This window comes from Anas acuta, chromosome 5 (genome assembly GCF_963932015.1).
Source record: "Anas acuta chromosome 5, bAnaAcu1.1, whole genome shotgun sequence".
Taxonomy (NCBI): Eukaryota; Metazoa; Chordata; class Aves; order Anseriformes; family Anatidae; genus Anas; species Anas acuta.
In genome coordinates this window covers 26,591,289-26,604,880 of record NC_088983.1, presented here as the reverse complement: position 1 = coordinate 26,604,880, position 13,592 = coordinate 26,591,289, and the positions used below count along the sequence as shown (strand labels likewise).

The 13,592-nt window shown below is 51.3% G+C and overlaps 1 protein-coding gene across 1 annotated transcript; it reads right to left on the bottom strand.

Moving 5' to 3' along the window:
* Positions 1 to 5,862: 5,862 nt before the first annotated feature.
* Positions 5,863 to 13,561, bottom strand: LOC137857173 (synaptotagmin-6-like). The gene is made up of 5 exons (XM_068683365.1): positions 13,034 to 13,561; positions 12,543 to 12,920; positions 10,468 to 10,587; positions 9,174 to 9,279; positions 5,863 to 7,903 (listed from the first exon to the last, which is right to left on the bottom strand). The coding sequence occupies exons 2-5, from the start codon at positions 12,918 to 12,920 to the stop codon at positions 7,602 to 7,604; spliced, it is 906 nt and encodes a 301-aa protein (XP_068539466.1). The 5' UTR covers positions 13,034 to 13,561; the 3' UTR covers positions 5,863 to 7,601.
* Between the last annotated feature and the right edge of the window lie 31 nt (positions 13,562 to 13,592).

Sequence of the window (13,592 nt, the reverse complement as noted above, 5' to 3'; positions counted from 1 at the left end):
CCACTCCTTCCTCAGGGGAGCTTTGGGCTTAACCTCTGCCTGCAGTTCCAGCTTCTTTGGGGTCACTGGAAGGGATTTCAGTGGCTCTTGCTGTGTCCTCCCTAAAGAACTGGGGGCAGCTCGCATGAAGGCTGTTTGCCCTTTGTGCAGAATTTCTAACCCCAGTGCAGAAGAAGAGGATGTCACGCAGAAGAGGAGGGCTTTCAGCAGTGCTCTCTCCTCATGCCCCAGCTAAAACAACAGCTTTCCTTGGCTTAACCTTCACCTCCCTCTATTACAGAGCCAGAGAATGTATGCTGATCTCTGCCCTTTTGCTCGCTGTAGCCATATTTTCCATGTGCTTTATGGCTTCATGTTGCAACTACTTACTTTTACAAGTGTTTACTTTGCTCTTTTTTCCTCTTCAGATTTAATTACCTTGTGATAGCCCTTCTCATATCTGATCCTTTAGCTTTGGAAAAGCACTAAATTTAAAAAAAGGTCTTTTGGGGGGCAAAGAGACGTACTACAGATGTGTCTTGGTGCCACCCACTTAGATGGAAAAAGGTAAAATGTTAAAAACAGAGAGCTTAGATTGTCATTATGTGTGTTCATGTGAAGCAAAAGTGGCTGTGGGCTTGTGCCATATGGGTTTGGGTTTGGACACGGCTCACGGCTGCTGGTTTAGTGGTTTATTACAGCAGGGTTGCCATGAAGACAGCAGGCGCTGACTAGTTATTGGGCTGCCGTTCCTCCCTGCCTCAGATTTCCAGCAGAAAGTTATCTGAAATCTGCATTAAGATGCAGGCAAAGGACGGCATGAGCTCTGCAAACAGAGGGGAGAAGGCAGAGGGCTTGGCTTTGCTTTGCTTTGCTTTGCTTCGGTGCCAAATTTCCTCGCCTGCTGCTGGAGACCCAGGGATCTCCACGTCTGTGTGATTTGGGCCCTGCACGTCCTTTGGAGCATCTTGGTTTCAGCTTCAGTACTTGAAAGCAAATTCTGTGTGTGCAGTGAGTGACCGGCTGCAGGGCAGGCTGGTTGTGGGGCAGCTGATAAAGATGCTGGGCCGACCACAGGAGAGGATCTGCCCCCAGGTCGATGCCCTTGCGAGGAAAACCAACAGCACGACCTCTGTTTGCAGCCCTCACTGGCTCCTTTGTCCTCAGCCTGAAGAAAATCAAGCAGAGCTCTGCCTTCCAGGGTCACAGGAGAGTTTTGGGTCCATCTGTTTAACAAAAAGTATCCAGTCTGTACTTGCAGGAGGCCATCTGAACACGTGAATATACAGAAAAAGAAACAAACTAGCTTGAGGACATCTTGATTAACAACTTTATGGGTAGCAGTTGCTCGTTTTCAATGCTTCATTTTGTGGTACCTTTCGCTGACTTGAACCCTTCCTCCTGTGTGTAAAACCATCACGTAGTGAGCACAGGCAGGTCTGAAGGCCTCCCTGAACCAGAGACCTGCCTGGCAATGTCTGGATGCTTTTGGTTAAAACATTTGGACTAGCAAGAGGCGTTTGTGTGAGAAACCTTTATTTTTTTTCAGGTAGTAGAGACCAAAACAAGTCCATAGGGGATGTGTACAGTCAGAGTCCCGTCCTGGACTCACTGCAGACACAACCACGGCATGGCTGCGGTGGGAAGGGAGCTCTGGGCCCACCCAGAGCAGGGTGCCCAGGCCCACGTCCAGGTGGCTTTTGGAGATCCCCAAGGAGCCCCCACAGCCTCTGGGCAGCCTGTGCCAGGGCTCCAGCCCTCACACACAGCCGTGCTGCCGGGGGTTTCCAGGGCACCTCTCGTGTCCCACTTCTGGCCTAAATCCAGGCCCTCTGCAACCTCTCCCTGCTCCTCGGGCGCTACTGGGCCCGTGTGCCTGTGCTGGTGGCCTTTGCTGTTATCTTGATCTCAAGCTGTGCTTTCTAAATTGCAGGGAAATAACGTATTTTGTGGTTAATGATTAAGACGTTCTTCTGGGAACCGTGACTTTGCTTGGAGGCATGGGGTTGCTCGCTAACATATGTTTAAAACCAGATGTCAAGGACACTCTCTGGAAGGTGCCTGCGGGCACACGTTTAATGTGGGTTTTGACCCAAATCTACAAGTCTGTCTCTCTCTCATTTAGGGAAGGGATCAGTTCTCTTCCCATGGGTGAGAAGAAGGCGCCTGCAGACTGCTTGCTGAGGGCGTTTTCTCAAAATCCCACCATCTTTTGTATACCTTGGGGAAACGGCCGCGTTAGGAACAGGTTTGTGCTGTGCAGGGCTCTGGAGGGAACCAGACTGGTCAGAGGCACCAGAGCTGTCTTCAAAACACCAGCACCTGTGCAGGAAGCCTTAAAAATAAATAAATAAATAAATACATAAATACATAAAAGAACAGAAGAGAAAAAAATAAATAAAAAGAAAAAGAAAGAAATAAAAAGAAAAGGAAAGGAAAGAAAGAGGGTAACCTTTCCCTATCTGGATACCCAGATGAAAGAGCCTAATCTTAAGTAAACAAAGTGCAACAATTACCTGACCTGGGTAGCAAGCAGTCTGGGGCAGCAGAGGTGCATGTATATTTCTAAAAACGTTACTGCAAGCAAAGATCTTTACACAGCTGGCAGCGAGACGTGGGCGCCGCTGAGGCTTGCATTTTCTCTGGGAACAAGTTTAAGCAGAATCCCCATCACCAGTCCCCGGAGCAGCGGGGGAAACGTGTTGCAGACAAGGCTGAGCTGAGCCTCGGAGAGGGGTCTTGGGCAGATGTAACATGCTCAGCCCCCGAGCAGCGACTTCCAGCTGGGCCATGGCAAGCACCGGGTGTTTCTGCAGAGCAGAACCTATTTTACAAAAGGGGGTTTCACAATCTGCGAGGACATGTGCAGGCTACTGGATAGTCTGAATCTGGCATCTGGTCAGCCGGGTTTTATTTCAATTTGCGTTTTAGAAACTCCTTAGGCATGGGAGGGCCCGTGAAACATTTCTCCATTATCCAAGTGCTTCAGGAAAACGATATCCAGAGCTCTGTTTCCATGATGTCACCTGGGGAGCACGTTGTCCCATTTCGTGCCTGCTTACCGGGGGGGTGGGGGGGAGGAGGGGGATGGATAAGCATTTGTCCTTGTTTTAAAAATGGAGCTGTGGTGGTAGGAGAAAAGACCTAATTTTTATGAAATATTGCAAAGGGAGCTGGGTTCCACTGGCAGGCTTTGTGACGTTAGAGGGTGACATTAGGGCTGATCTTGAAGCACCATTCTCAAACCAGGGGTGGAAAGAAGCCTCCTTTTCCCAGAGGGGGTTTCCAGGGGAGGGTTTGTCAGAAGGGGAAATCCAGAAGCAATAACATTGCTCTGTCTCCTTGATGGCTTTCAGCTGCCCAGGCCCTGGGTGGCTCCTGTACTGTACTAAGGCAGTGCAAACGCAAAATTGCTGCACCCTACACAAGTATTAGGGCAGACAGAGAACTTGGTGGGCTCTCCTTGGCCAGTTCATAATCCCAACTTTCCCTAAGCCATCAACATCTTGCTTCAGCAGCTCCCCCACCCGTGTGGCCACCTATCTCTGCTTTACGTCCCCATCCTGGCCACCACCCCGTAGCTGCTGGTTTAGCAGGAACCTTGTGTACACACGGGGCATGCTGCAGCCCACACCAGCTGGATCCTTTCCAGGACTCTCCTTATCGATACCTGTTAATGCTGGCTTAAATATATTTTTCCAGCTGTCAGTCTCGCTGAGCTAAAAAAAGAAAAAAGAAAAAAAAGAAAAGTCAGATTGCTGCCCTCGGAGATAAGGCTTGTGGATGGATTTGCAGACTTCTTTGGGGCTGGAATAAGAGAAATTCAAAATGCATTTGGTTTGCTGAGCTGCTGGGGGAAGAAATGAATCCAGCAGGGTCCCTGTGTCCAGCAGTGTGTGCAGAAAAAGTGCAAGGTGTCCCACGGAGACCTGTCCCCTGGGTGAGAAACTCGGTTGTCATTCCATTCACAAAATCTGCTGAATTCAGTGTCTGCAGGGTTGCCATGGCGAGGACGGAGCTGCTATTTTTGACTCATAGTGCTGCGATTGTCCGGGGACCACGGCACTCCTGCGAAAGAGGCTGTCCCTGGCCGGTGCTGTGCTCTGAAGCTGAGCTTATCATTCCCAGGAGATAAGATAAGTGTCCCCCCTTTATGCACTAGGAATTACCTCAAGTGTTAAAAAGACATTGCTAAGCCTTCAGACATCTTTTGTCTCTGTGCTGGGTGCTTCAAATAGAATTACGAGGTTTGGCTGCCCAAATTTTATTCTTTGCTCTGAAAAGAGTTAAAGAAAATTGTGTTTGGGTTGCAAGACCATCCCTGTAGGAGCAGGACCGGCTGCAGGAGAGAGCAACAGGAGGGTTCATTTCCAAGGCTCAGAGTTTCTCCTAGGGCTGTGGGCAGAGAAGCAAAGTCTTTGCCTCTCATCAAAGAACAAATTTAAGGCTGCATTTGGCTGAATCACTTGTACCTGAAGGAGCTTCTCCCTAGGGTCTCATTTGGCCCCGTGTAGCATTTCCTCCTTTTGCTTACTCCTCTGCCTGCCTCAGCCCCCACGCATGCACCTTGTTTGCAGTGTTGCTTTTCCTGCCACGTCCCCGTCGTGACAGCAGCCAGATGCGGATCGTGTTTGCTGAATTCAGGAATTCCGCCCCGGTTCCGCTGCTCCCTGGCCAGAGGATGCTCTGTGTTTGTTGCTTGAACTCTCCATGCTCCATGTAGGGAGCACAGAGCCAGAAAGCCTGGCATGGCCCAGCTGGAGGGGTGCCAGAGGCACAGGGGGACGGCTTTCCCCTGCGTCAGTGGGGAAGGGAAGAGCCCGAAGTGAGCCTGAGACCCGAACAATCACCCCAAGCAAAAGCCAGATCCCAGAGGGGCTCGGCAGCCCAGGCACCCGGTGCCACACAGAACTAAAGGGCTTGTGGAGGTGCCCAGTTTAATGCTGGTGGGTGCTCAGACCCCTGAGTGAAGGTTTGTGCTTGTTCTGTGCGCAGTGCTGGAGCAAGGTGGACCAAATGCATTGCTGTTAGCCCCTGCACCAAAGTGCAGGACTTCCAACCCCCAGAATGACTTTGCCTGCCTGGTGGCTGTTCTCCGTGGGCAAATCCATGAGCAGCTGATATTATTTTTAGTTCCCAGCAGCCCCACCTTGGGCACAGGGGCACGGCACTCTCTCAAGGAGAAAGATGCTCCCTCCCCAGCCGCTGCATCCCAAACACGTGCCAGGGAGAGCTCGCGGGGCTGTGCATGGTGCCCGGGGGGACAAACCCCAAAGGTGCAGGGGGCTGCTGTCCCCGAGGACCATGCGACCAAGGGAACAGGACAGGCAGCGGCCAGCACAGGCACTTCCCACTGCTTTGGCAACGGGAACACTTAATTCTTTGTCACCCTGGTAACGATGCCCCGAGAGCAGCGGAGAGGAAACAGCAGATGTTGTGCTCTCGATTATTTTCCCTCAAACTCCGGTAAGCAGGCGCAGGTGTCCTTGGCCTTCCCTCCCGAGGTATTTATTGTGCCCGGCCACCTCCGCAGCTCTGTGTCAGCTCCCCGCACGATGCTCTGCCAGGCAGGACATGCCCTGCCAGCGCTCCCAGCCCTGCAGCCTCTGAGCATCCTGCCCGCATGGGAGCCACTGCTCATTTCTGCGAGGTGTTTTGCCCAATAGCTCATTTTTTAAATACAGCTAAGGTCGCCGGGAGCTTGTACAGGCTGGTGGGGCACTGCTCCCCATAGGCACAGGGGGTGTGAGGACACTGCATGTCCCACTGGCTGCCTGGGGCTTGGTGGGACTTTGGGAAGCATCAGCACGACGTTGTCTGAAGCCCTGCTCAGACACAGTAACTACTTGGGGTGCAGGGCCATGATAGTCACACACACACAGCTACTTGCACATATTGTAGTATTTACTCTGTCAGAGAGAAATTTCCTACCAAGGAAGCAAAAAGAATGGAAAAAAAAAAAAAAAGTATTTCTAGGTAATTAAGATCTCTCTCTGAATTCAGATGACATGCAAGCACATGAAATCCCCGGCGCTTCGTGCTGCTATTGTCTGTGTCGGTGCTGCTTCTGGGATGTTCGCTGTAACTGCGTGTTTTGTGGGACCATCCTTCCTCAGGAACTTGTGGGTGACGAACACTTCTCCTTTCAATTCAGCAGGGAATTCTGCTCCGATCCCAAGAACGCTGCTGTCTGTAATTGCCGTGGGGAGGCTGGAGAAGCTGTGCAAGGACTCAAGCCTGTGGTTCATGCTCAGAGTCCTGCTAGCACAGGCACACCCAAACCAGTCAAATTGCCAACAGCCAGGATGAGCAATTGCACAGAAATAAATCTCCAATTCATTTTAATAGCTCCAAATCTGAAGTTGCTGGAGGCTAATTATAGAAGCTTTGACAGTTCAAGGATTAAAATTATCTTAATAGTTTAACAGTATAAACACACTGACTCATTGCACTGACAGTCTCCTGAGCGGCGTGTTCACCTGTGAGCTAGAGGCTGATTTATTTGTTGCAGGTTGGCCTTGAGACGGGGAAAGTAAGTGAATGATATGGCCCTGCTGTTTGACAGTGCCTTGCTCTGGTGATGTTTTCCTGGTAGGATTTGCAGAGCTATTTGCTCACCTGTATCCATGCCTGTATGTCTTTGTTTTATAATGAGTATATTCATATGGAAATAGTATCTCTTTATTTATAATCCACCTTTTTCTTCCTCTATTTGTAGCTGCTTGGGCCTGTCAGACCTGCTGGCCACGTGTATCCAGTAATTGCTTGCAAGAGCAGCACAACTAAAGGTCTGTGCTGCAACCTTTCAAGGCAAACAAACACAAGAGGAGCTGCGCAAGGCTTGGTGGCTGCAGGACATCAGCACCAGCGCATCCTCCTCTCTCTTCTTTTCCGCTGGCCTCATTTCACTTGCTTCCCACACCACGTAAGTCGTTGTGACCTAAATTACCATAATTTTTTTTTGGTCACACTGTGTGCAGAAACACATTTAACAGCTTTCTCATAAGGTGACATCTTACGTGTCTTGTGACTGGAGCAGAGGTAGGATTTTTGAGGACTGTCACTAAGAAAAAAATGTAAAAAAGGGAAAGTTGGAGCTCCAACCCACACCTGCCCGCAGGCAGGCAGGGAGGATGGCTGCTGCCATCCATGTGAGGGAATGTGCCACCCTGAAAGCCTGGGAAATTAGTCAGAAGGACATGCTAGGAGTGTAGGAAATGCCAAATGGCTCTCTTCTTATCAGACCAGGACAGGGAGACAGGTGAAATGTTAAGCTGTGACTCCTCCTCTCCATCCCCTTTTTCCTCTTGTCCACCCAAAGCAGTGAGCACCTCAGGGCAGGCGTTATTTCCTTCCATAGGGGCAAACCTCCAGCCCAAGGTGGTGCTAAAACCCTGCTGCTATATTAAATATGATACGGGACCAGAAGAGAAGAACCTTCTCCCTGCCCAGAGCAGCAGCACGGAGTGGGAGGGAGCCAAACACAGCAGAGATCATTATTTCTGTCTTATCAACAGTTCCAGGCTCTGACCCATCTTTTAGCTATGCCCGCCATGAGCATTGCTCTTTTGTCTTCATGAAAGACAACTTGGCCAGCTTCAGCATGAGGAACCGGTGCTCCTCTAAACGAGGAGAGGGTGCCACTGAGCTACGGGCTGCTGGATGGACTTCTTCACGAGGTCCCAGTGGTCGGACGCTTCCCTCGCTCTGCTCTTCTCCACCGTGGCCTGTCCGATGAGGTGCCTGGGGTCAGAGCCCACTTGGTAAATGGAGACAAGCACGGTGCAGTCCCACACTGGAGGCTCAGGCATGTGGAACAGAAAAGTCTCGTTGAAAATGATGAGCGGTGTGTGGGCCCGCGGCCTGGACTTCTGGTGCTTTTGTCTGTGGTGCCTGCAGGAAACATCGATCCTCGCATATACATCTGGGAGGGAAAGAGAAAGGGAAAGAGAGGTGCCTGGGAGCATTGCAGCATCTGTCTGCCTCGGTTGGCTTCAGCAATGCTGGAAATCAGACCACTTGGCCAAGGCAATCGCATCTTACTAGGTAAGTAGCTAGTAGGACCTATGTGATCCTGCAAAAGGCAAAGCACAATCGACAGGGACAACCTCTGAATAGCTCTGCAGTTGTGTAACAAGCTCTGAAGTTAGTAGGAACAGGACGATGGAGGAAAGTTTACTTTTGTTAGTCCTACAAATGCTTATGCTAAACCCAACACCTGCAGCAAGGCTCAGAATGAAACAGCAGACAGGAGCCTTTGCAATTGCTTTAGCTGTAATTAATTAGCGAAATGGAAAAGTGTGGCTTTAGAGGTTCAGATAAGAGATCTGAGCACGTAAGGCCATGGGAAGAGTTCAGCCCAGGAGAGAGCAGCCTGGGGATATCAAAGTCTGCTGTGCTTCTCTCAGTCCCAAGGACTGAGGACCTTGGGAATACAGCGAAGAGGGAGAGCAGGACACAAAGCGAGGCAAGGGGAAGAGCTGCCTGCCTTCGTGCTGTTCATGTGCTGAGAGCTGCAGAGGGAAAGTGGCTTCCCATTCTTCCTCCAATTCATTGCTTGGTGCAGGAGAGAAATCCACATAAGACAAGGGTGCAAAATGTGAAGTGTGGCTGAGTCGGGCTGTTTGCCTGCATCAAATGTTGGGTTATAGGAAAAAAAGGTGGCTCTACCTCAGCCTTTTCAGGGCAAGGAGCTGTTTACAGCTTATCTACAATGCAGAGCATCTCTAAGGCTGCTCTCAGGTGTCATCTCATTGGTGGACATTGAAGGATGATAGCGGTGCTCTGGTTACAACCCCGAGGAGCACCGTAGTACCTCTGCACTTTCTTCACCCTAGGGCATCCTCAAGAGGAAAAGCAAATTGTTGCTCCATACTGAGGGCAACAGGACTGTAATGAAACAGCTTTTGGGGTCTCTGCAGAGCAGAGAAAGGGAATTCAAGTCTTGTGACGGAGGGAAGAGGAGGAAAGGCGCTGCCCGAAAGAAGTAGCTGTGTGTTTCATGAGTGTGATGGGCCTTGGGGACTGATTCAGCAACGCTTTTCTGCCAAGGTTGGGGTGTGATGGGCATGAAAGGGACCTGCTTCTCCAACACCCCCACACTCCTCTGAATGGGTGAGATAAAGGTAGCAGGCAGCAGAACAGAGAGGAGCAATAAGCCCAGCCAACAGGGGATATAAAACCCTTACTCTTACCTGCAGTGCTGCAAGGGGGGGTCGTCTTTGCCTTGAGCAGCCCGACCTCTATCCTCTGAGAGATGGGAAGGCACTTCAGCGACACGAGCACTTCTCCCACGATGTCCTGTGGAGGGCACAAGGGCATGCAGTGAGCAGCCAGTGCAACAACCTGCTGCCACCGGGACCACACGCCAACCTTTCTGCAGCTCACCAGGGTGCTCTTAGTGGCCCATCAACCGAGGCTGCAGGACCACTGCAGCATTCTGGCTGTACCCTGATTTTCAGCATTTTTATTGTGACTGACTTTTAGTTTTTTAACTTTCAGAAATTGCCAGCATTGGTTCTTTATTCATTCGGTGTGGCAGTTTCTCTTTCTCCTGATGAGGAACAAGAGGGCCCCTGTTCTCCTTCATCTGTATTACCTGGGTGCAGTTCTGAGTTTCAGGCTCACCAAACGCAGACTGGTTTGTCAGCAAGCATCACAGAGCATCAGTACCTGAACCATCACTTAGCAGAGTTAAACAAGCTGCTCTGGGCTATACGAAAGAGGCTTTCAGCTCTCTCTTGTTCCTAGGGGTGGTGAGAGATGAGGTACTACCGTACGGACTAATTTGTGCTGATTTCATGGTACTAAAATACTAATTCTTATGGTACCACAGTGTTTTTTTCCAGAGGGCTACAGGAAATGCTAGAGGCTGCAGACTGTGACATTTTGGGGTGCTATGAGAAGCAGGACTGCAACTAAATTCATGTTGCTCACATTTTGCAACAAGTTCCCATGTACCAGCAACAAATCAATGTTTCTTACAGTTAATTGTTCCAGTTGCTGGACTTGGGATGCCACTTTTTCTCTGTTACATTATGCCCTGCTGATGTTAGCAACCATTTAAAACACACAGCTATCATTTAAAAACCATTATTAGTTCTTTACTGGAACACATCACGTGTTTTCCTTTTGGATCATTGGTCTCTAAGCAAACTAAATGTGCTGTGAACTCTTGTCTCTGTGGGTAGAGGAGGGAAAAGGTGCTGCAACATAAGCCTGGTCATCAATACGCCTTGATCCTTCCCTGGAGATCTCACCTTTAAGAGGCAATTTGAAACTCCACGCACCCAGCCTTCCTGCAGAGCCTACCTGAGCAGAGTGCTGGGAGCAGAGAGGGTCTGTTACCACCTGCATCCCACAGACAGATCCCAGGGATGCAGGGCTGGGCTTTTCCACTAATAAGACTAAGGGGTGGCTGTACTGGCATGCAGCTCCCTGGCAGTGTGTGGGCACACTGGGTAAGGCCATGTGTTAGTCATTAATTACCTTTGTGGTCTTCTGCAGCTCTGCACACACAGCCAGGCTTCGGGAAGCCTTCAGCTCCCTCAGGGCAACCCTGACTTCCCCCAGCGCAGCGTTTCTGGAGTATTTGTCAAACCGTTGAACCTGTGGGAAAGAGGAAAAAGGCATGTCCATCGGGTGAGGTGTGGGACAGGAGGCAGCAAACCTTGCACCAGGCTTTTGGGAACCAGGCTGTCCTGATAGCAAAGGATGCCCACGGCAAGAAGCAAAATTCAGATGTAGCAGCATCACCCAAAGGAGTGCTTCCACCTCTGCTAACAGCCTGGCCCCTCTGGCCTTGCTGAATCCTGCCCTTGCTCTGTGCAAGGTTTGCTCCCTCCCAGCTGGCCGGGTGGTTGCTGGAATCCCCTTGCACAAGCGAGTGTCTTCTGACAGCTGCCCACACTTGCTCGGGGCCAGCTCGGGGCCTTTTCTGCATGTGCTCACACGTGGCTTCAGTCCTGATTTGTGCCTGCCCTCTGCAGCTGTTTCCCCAGCAGTTTGCTCTCTGGCATGCAGCCGTTTCCCTGCTCTGCTCTGAGCTCCCAGGCTTTGCTGCTTGCTTCCCTCTCGGGAGCACGGTCACAGTGTGTGGCCATGGCTCTGCGCACACGTTTTTTGCAGGCGTGTTTTAGTTTTCAAATGAAATCACTTAAAACTGCTGCCTGATGGGGAACAGATTTACTGCTGTCGCTTCGCCACATTAGGAGCCTATAGTTCAATGTCAGTGCACAGATCTGCCAGGGTCTGGAAGGGAGCAGCGTGAAACCACTTCAGCAGCTAGCAGTCTTGCTCCCCTGAGGTCTCTTGCAGCTCCACCTCCGTCCCTCCTTCCACCTCTTGCTCTGCCTGCACAGCCCAGCTCTCCCCTTTGTAGTGTGCTCCTGCCCTTCCGCTGCAGCCATGTCGAGCTGGTGCTTTGCTGCGGTGGTTTCCTTTGATAAACCCGCCAAGTGCTTTTGCTTGTGAAAGGGGCACTCAAAAACTGAACGAGGAGTAAACAAAACCGAGACAGGAAAATGTAATGGCCAAATCAGAGGGGCTTTGAAGTAATGTGAGTCTGGACATTAGTCAGGGAACATGAGATCTGCAGCAACACGTGGGGATCACCATTCACATTCAGACCAACAGTCTGTCTAGCCCACTGATGCCTTCTGAAACAGAAATTGCTCCGTGGTATAAAGTGGAAAAAGGAAGAAAGCACAAAGACTTCATCTTGCTGCCCCAGCTGACTGCTGGCTCATGTCTGACTGCTGGCTTGTGGGCAGAACAGTGGGACTGGCAGGGAAATGTCCTGTCTGCTGCGGATTTCATTGGTGATGCCTTTGCTGCTGTCCCCTCAGCATGCATTTCAAATACACCCCAGAGTATAGGGTGCCTCACAGCTATCTGTTGCCAAGGTACATTTTAAATCCCTGGGCATTCATGGGTACACTGCAGTGTTATAGGGGCAGACCTGAACTGGCTCAAAGTGAGATAAGTCTGAAGCTATCAAACCACGGTAAGGAAGAATTAGGTAGAAGAGGTTTCAGGCTGCATCTGCTCACCAAGTTATCCCCATCAGCTACCTCTGCCCTGCCAGCACTGTGGGATATCCCTCAGCTCAGGGGGCAGCCGTGTGTTTACCCCAGGCCCCAGCCTCTATGCCATACCCTACTGCAGGACCATGCAGACCAGGGGATTTCTACAGGGAATGGCTGTGACAAAGGACAAGAGAACACAAGCAAATACAGATTTCAGGGAAATAAAACCATCCCTACAGCCTTAAAATGCCCACGAAACCAGTTGGGCACCCCTTTGAAAGCCAAAGTGTTTAGGGTCTCCAGGCTTTCTGACCCTTCTGTCTGTCAGTGCCACATGACATTGGTGACCGTGGTCCTATTTCTGTCACCAAAGAGCCAACATCTCAGCTGGCTGTCATCCAAGAGAACCTGGTGAATGAGTCTGGAGAGTTACCAATCCCTTTTTTTGTTCTTCAGAGGGATAAGAGACGGAGACACCTCAAGAGGCTTGAGGTCAAGGCCTCTATGCCTGCTACCAGAACTCACACCCCAGCCCACCTCCAACTTCAGAGTGCTCTTCTCCACCTCGGCGTCCCTCAGGGAGCAGACAAAATGGTCCCCGAAGGCTGGCCTGCTGCAGCTCTTCACCACGCGGCTTCTCCACTCCTGGACCACGCACTGGAGCCCGGGGATGTGGGACGGGACCTCCTGCAGCAGTCGGACCCGGACAGCAGACCTGGTGTGCCCGCGGCCTGGCAGCCCCCATGCCTCCAGGCTGCTCACGAGCAGCTCACATCGCTCTCTGCGGTAGAGGAGAGAGAACTTCAGTTTGCCCCGGGAGCTGGGCAGGGGTCCCCCATCACTGCTCGGGTCTTCGGTGGTGCTGCAGGAGGGGCAGGAATGTGGCTCGCCTGGCTCTGCTCGTAACTCTGTCATCTAAGGAAAACAAGGATGAGAGGAAGAGAGAGAGAGATGGGTCTTTTAAAGTGTGGTGGTGTTGAATTTTCCTCTTTTTCCTACAATGGTAGACACAGAAGGTGTGTTGGTACCTAGTGCTTTTGCTCATGCTGTCATGCCAGCGCCTGACAGGCCAGCTCCCTGGCACAGCACAGCCTCACGGGCTGGTTCAGACCACGGGAAGAAAGAGGTCGAAGAAGCTTTGCTGCCCTCGGGACCTGCATTCGAGCTCCTGCCACCCCCAGGTACTGCTCTGCAGACATCCTCTGCTGGGCTCTGTGCCACGGGGGCCTCTCCAGGGCATCCCCAGCAGCTTCAAAGTGTTCTTTGCTTTCATTTTCTCTGCAAATGAGCGCTGTGGGCATGACGCTGAGCACCCTGCACGGCGGAGCCCAACAGCCACACTGCACCAGCGAGAGCATGGGCATCAGCACAGCCACCTGGCCGTGCAGGGTGGCCACTCTTTAAGCATTTTTCCCTTCTTGCCATGCTTTTTTTCTCCAGTGAGAGCCCAGCAGCTGCAGCCCTGCGATAGCCATTTTGTACTCAGCAGCTGCTGGTGGTATTTTGGGGCTGTTGCTGAGCAGGCTCTCTGCCCGCTGCAGAGCCGTCTGCGCCTGCCTCACTGCTGCTCTGCTTCCTGCTCTGCAG